The 5,040-nt window shown below is 50.4% G+C and overlaps 1 protein-coding gene across 1 annotated transcript in view; it reads right to left on the bottom strand.

Annotated features, from left to right (window-relative positions):
* Nucleotides 1-5,040, bottom strand: part of GNA11 (G protein subunit alpha 11) — a 36,749-nt gene that overhangs the window by 9,476 nt on the left and 22,233 nt on the right. Inside the window, exon 2 of the mRNA XM_007951016.2 lies at nucleotides 2,144-2,328. Within this exon, the coding sequence (XP_007949207.1) occupies nucleotides 2,144-2,328 (185 nt within the window). The remainder of the gene's footprint in view (nucleotides 1-2,143; nucleotides 2,329-5,040) is intronic.

Raw genomic sequence — 5,040 nt, 5'->3', positions numbered from 1 at the left:
ATATTATGCTTGGTAGGATTGTCAAAGAGTCAGGGAGGCTGCATTTTCTGACCTCCTCTAACCACAGAAGAGGAAGACAAAATCACCATTAATAGCCCAAGGTCTATTCCTGTGAGGCCAGACATGCTGTCTCCCTCCAGCCCTTTGATCAACCCTAACACCAACTGTTCCTCTCACAGCACCAACCACCTCTCTACTGGGTTCGATAATTCACTGCAGTGGCCATGCAGAACTCACGGATTATGGGGTTTATTAGGGAAGCACCAGGCTACAATTCAAGTTCAGGAAAAATGCTCAGTCTCTCTCAGTCTCGCTGTCTTTCAGCCAACAGTCTTTCTCAGTCTCTCTCTCAGTAATGTGTGTCTCTCACGTCTCTGGCTCGGGAACATGTCTCTCAGTCGCTCTCTCTCAGCAGCACGTGTCTCTCAGGAGCGCATTTCTCTCAGCAGCACGTCTTTCTCAGCCAGCAGTCAGAGACTCCTTCTGCCGCTAGGAGGGCCCCTTCTGAGCCTGGCAGAGTGGCCACTAAACCAATCCCAACATCAGAATTCTGAGCACCTGAGAGAGAGCAAAGTTCCCAGAACACTGCTTTGTGCCACTCTCAACAGAAATACCCCAGATGGATAACTTTAACAATCAGGAGCTCCTCAGTTACTCACGGAAAACTCCACCACAGAGTTTACAAAGACTTATGGCTAGAAAAACCACACCAAGTAACTTACTACACTGCAGGGGTAGAAGGTCAGTGAAGAAGACCCTCAACAAGATGCACTGACACAGTGGCTGCAACGATGGGCTCAGGTACAGCAGGGATCATGAGGCTGGTGCAGGGCTGCACAGTGTTTCATTCTGTACATAAAGGGTCGCTATGAGTCACAGTTGACTCAACAGCACCTAACAACAACCAGCCTGAGACCAGATGAACTAGATGGGTCTGGCTACCACTACCAACCACTCTGATCAGGATCACAAAATTCAAAATCATAAAAAAGACCAGACTTAATAGTCTGCTAAAGACTGGTGGAAACCACGAGACCATGGTGGAAACCATGAGCCCACGGCCCTTCAAACCTGGAAATGAACCCACTCCCAGGGATCACTTTTTAGCCAAACAACAGACAGGCCTGTAAGGTGAACAGTAATACCTATGAGGAGCATGATCCTCAGAACATCCAACCATACGAGACCAAAAATGCAGCATTTGCCCAAAAACAACACTCCGAAGGCAGGCGGGGGAAATAGGGGAGCTAATGGAAACAGGGAACCAGGCAGGAGGAGGGAGAGTGCTGTTACACTGAGGGGACTGCAACCAGGATCAGGAAACAGAATGTGTATCATCAACTGTCGATGGGGGACCATTGTGCTCTGTAAATTTTCATTAAACCACAACACTGTTAAAAAAAAGAAAAAAAACCCTCCCTAAGGCTTCATCACAAAGGCTTCTCTTTATCTAATTCCACCTCTGTTATAGAGCAGATACGCAATAAGCATTTGATAAATAAGTAAAAAAGAGAAACCAAAAACTTTATTGACAAAAACAAGTGTGGGGCCAGATTTGGCCTGGGGACCAGTTTGCTGAACGCTGGTCTAGATGCAGATGGAGATCTGTGGCCCAAATATGAACCTGGCAGTGAGAACCAGAGGGCAAGACACTCACACAAACCACACACCCGGAGGGTGAGACAGTCACACGGATCACACACCCGGAGGGTGAGAGGCCCCATTCCCAGGCCCACACATGCACACCTGGCTGACTTTCCCACACCCAGCCCCTTCAGGGATCCTGATCATTTGTGAACAAAGGGTAAAAGGAAGAAGCCACCAAATGGAGACAGATTAGAAACCAGGTACTGGCCTTCCTTATCCTTAAGTAAATGAGTTAATTTTAGACAGAAATGCACTCCCCTACCAAGCTCTAACCAGTTAACTAGTTGCCGTCAAGTCAATTCCAAGAACAATGAGCCTGAGAAAGAAGCTATCGCAATCACTCCATCACTCGTAGGAGGAGACAGATGGTCAGAGTAGATCCGTGACTTCCAGGAGCCCAGGAGCTGCCCTCCCTCTGAACACACTGAGCTTAGGAGCCCAGCATTCCCAGCAGGCCTTGGGTAGACAGCAGGAGGGGAGCTGGGCAGCAGCTCACCTTGTTCTGCTCATACTTGTACAGGATCTTCAAGGTCTCCATGGCCCGGATCATGGCCTGCATGGCTGTGAAGATGTTCTGATAGACGAGCTTGGTGAAGCCACGCTTGTCCTCCTCCGAGTAGCCGGACCCGTGGATGATCCGCATCTGCTTGATGAACGTGCTCTTTCCGCTCTCGCCCGTGCCTACGTAATGATGGAGGGGGACAGCGAGGTCAGGGGCAAGGGCAGCAAGGAGAGACCCTCAACCTACCCGTGTGTGCCAAGAACCACCCCTGCTTTTGTGCACACTGGGCGCCACTCTAGTACACACCCTGGCACTGCTGTCACACACACTGGGTGCCGCTGTAGTGCATGCTGGGCGACATGCACCGGCGCACTAAATGCTACAGGCGAGGAAACCAAGGCCTGAAGAGGCTCGCTTATCAGCTGCCTGGATGGCCCCTCTGCTCCAGGAACAAAGGCTCTCAGAGAGCAGGGGCTGGTATGCTGGCCTTGCGGCTGGCCAAGGAGGACAGACGTCCAGTGCACGGGGATGGCAGCTGCCTACTCTGCAAGGCTCTGCCTTGTGTTTTCTCTCCACTATTCTCCTACAGACGCCCCTGAGAGGCTGAGAGACATGAAGAACGATGCTCACAAGGCACTTAGCCCAAAAGGACAAGACCAGCTTAGTAAGCAGTAAGCTCCCACTCTTCCCAAGCGACCTGGCTGGAGTCACAATGATAGGGGTGAGTGACAGAAATGAAGTGAAACCCAGGTCTTCTGGGTCTGAAAACTGGAATGGTAACGCCACCAGGACTAGTACCCACAATAGATTGGATGATCTCAAGTAAAGCAGATCACACTCCATAATATGGGTGAGCCTGACCCAATCAGTTGGGGGCCTTAAGAGCAAAAGGGGTGGGTCCCCCAGGGAGAAAGATTCCGCCTCAAGACTGTAACATCGATATGCTGGCAGGGTCTCCAGCCTACCACCTGATCTACAAACTCTGGACTTGCCATCCCCCACAATCCCGTGGACCAATTCCCTGAAAACAATCAATCCCAGTATCTACTCCTCCTCCCTGGGGAAACCTCAGTGCTTGCTCTAAGGCCTTCAACTGATTGGATCAGGCTCCCCCCATCCCACATCATAGAGGGTAATCTGTTTTATTTAAAGTCAAGTGACTTCAATGTGAATCACACCTTCCCAGAAAGATCCAGACCAGTGTCTGACCCAACCCCTGGGCAGCAGAGCCAAGCCAAGTTAGGACAACAGCCCTGATCACAGAAGGAGAAGGGCTGGCCTGGGGGCAAGAAGGCTTCTGGGGAGGAGACTGGGGAGACCGTGCTGGACCCTGGAGGCTCGAGAATCTTTGGGGACTGTAACAGGGATGGCACCCTGACAGAGTACATAACATAGATCTATATTATATTCTCTGGAGAACCCTGGCTAACACTGCCTTCCTAAGAGTCCCGCACGGCACAGTTAATGCCCCCAGCTGCCAAAGGAAAAGCTGGAGGTTTGCTTTCACCCACAAACACCTCAGGAGAAAGGCCTGGTGATCCACTTCCAAAAGACCAACAATGGACCCTATGGATTGCAACTGTGCCTTCCACAACCGATCATGGGACAACACAGGACTGGGCAGGAGGTCTGCTCTGCTGTGCGGAGGGCAGACTTGGCAGCAGCTAACTACAATAGTGTGATCAGGAACCAAAGTCAGGGTTCTCCATAGACCAATTTCTCTAAATCAACACTGTGAGCACTCGGGGCTGGACCCTTCTCGGGGTGGGGCCATCCTGTGTACTTCAGGGTGTTGGACAGCATCCCTGGTCTCCACCCCCTCCCCAGCCATGACAACCACACATGTCCGCTGACATTGTCGAGTGTCCTCTGAGGGACAGAACTGCCCTGAGTGAGGAACACTGCTTTTGACAAAATGCTATTACAGATGGCTCCTGCTGGCCAGCCCACAAGAGGATTTCAACTGTAGACAGCAAGACAGGTGCAGGGCCTTGAAGCCTGCCACCCACAGCAGGAGCAGGGCCAGCTTGGAGGCCTCAAGCAGCATGGGTTTGGGGGGAGGGGGCTGGCACGTGGCAGCCTCACGGTCAGAGCCAGCAGGCTGCACACCGCCTCGGACAGGAAGAGAGTACCGTGAGCACTGCTATTCACACAGTTTTCACTGGCCAATTCTTTGAGAAGTGGAAGGCCTCGTCCTGCTTCCAAGTCTGTCTTAGTCTGGAAGCTGAAACCTGTCTACCACGGGGGACCCTGCCGGTATATGGAACACTGGTGGCACAGCCTACAGCCTCACAGCAACACGTCAGCCACCACACTACGACAAACTGACAGACGAGTGGTGACAATACCAGAAAGATGTTTACTTGTGTTTTTGCATTGACTTGTGTTTCACTGACTATACAAAAGCTCTCGACTATATGGATCATAACAAATTATGGCTAACACTGAGAAGAATGGGAATTCCAGAACACTTAATTGTGCTCACGAGGAACCTGTACATGGACCAGGAGGCTGTTGCTTGAACAGAACAAGAGGGTACTGCATGGCTTAAAATCAGGAAGGGGGTGTCACGGTTGCATCCTTTCCCCACACTTATTCAGTCTGTATGCTGAGCAAATAATCCGAGAAGCTGGACTGTATGAAAAAGTCTGCAGTATGAATTACAACTCAACATAAAGAAAACAAAAATCCTCACAACTGGACCAATAACAGTATCCTGATAAATGGAGACAAGACTAATGTTATCAAAGATTTCACATTGTGTGGTTCTACAATCAACACCAATGGAAGCAGCAGTCAAGAAATCAGACGATGGACTATTGCATTGGGCAAATCTGCTTCAAAAGACCTGTTTAAAATGCTGAAGGACAAAGATATCTCTCTGAAAACTA

This window comes from Orycteropus afer, unplaced genomic scaffold (genome assembly GCF_000298275.1).
Source record: "Orycteropus afer afer isolate SDZICR_OR568_19922 unplaced genomic scaffold, OryAfe1.0 scaffold00291, whole genome shotgun sequence".
NCBI lineage: Eukaryota > Metazoa > Chordata > Mammalia > Tubulidentata > Orycteropodidae > Orycteropus > Orycteropus afer.
This window is presented reverse-complemented; position numbering and strand designations above follow the sequence as displayed.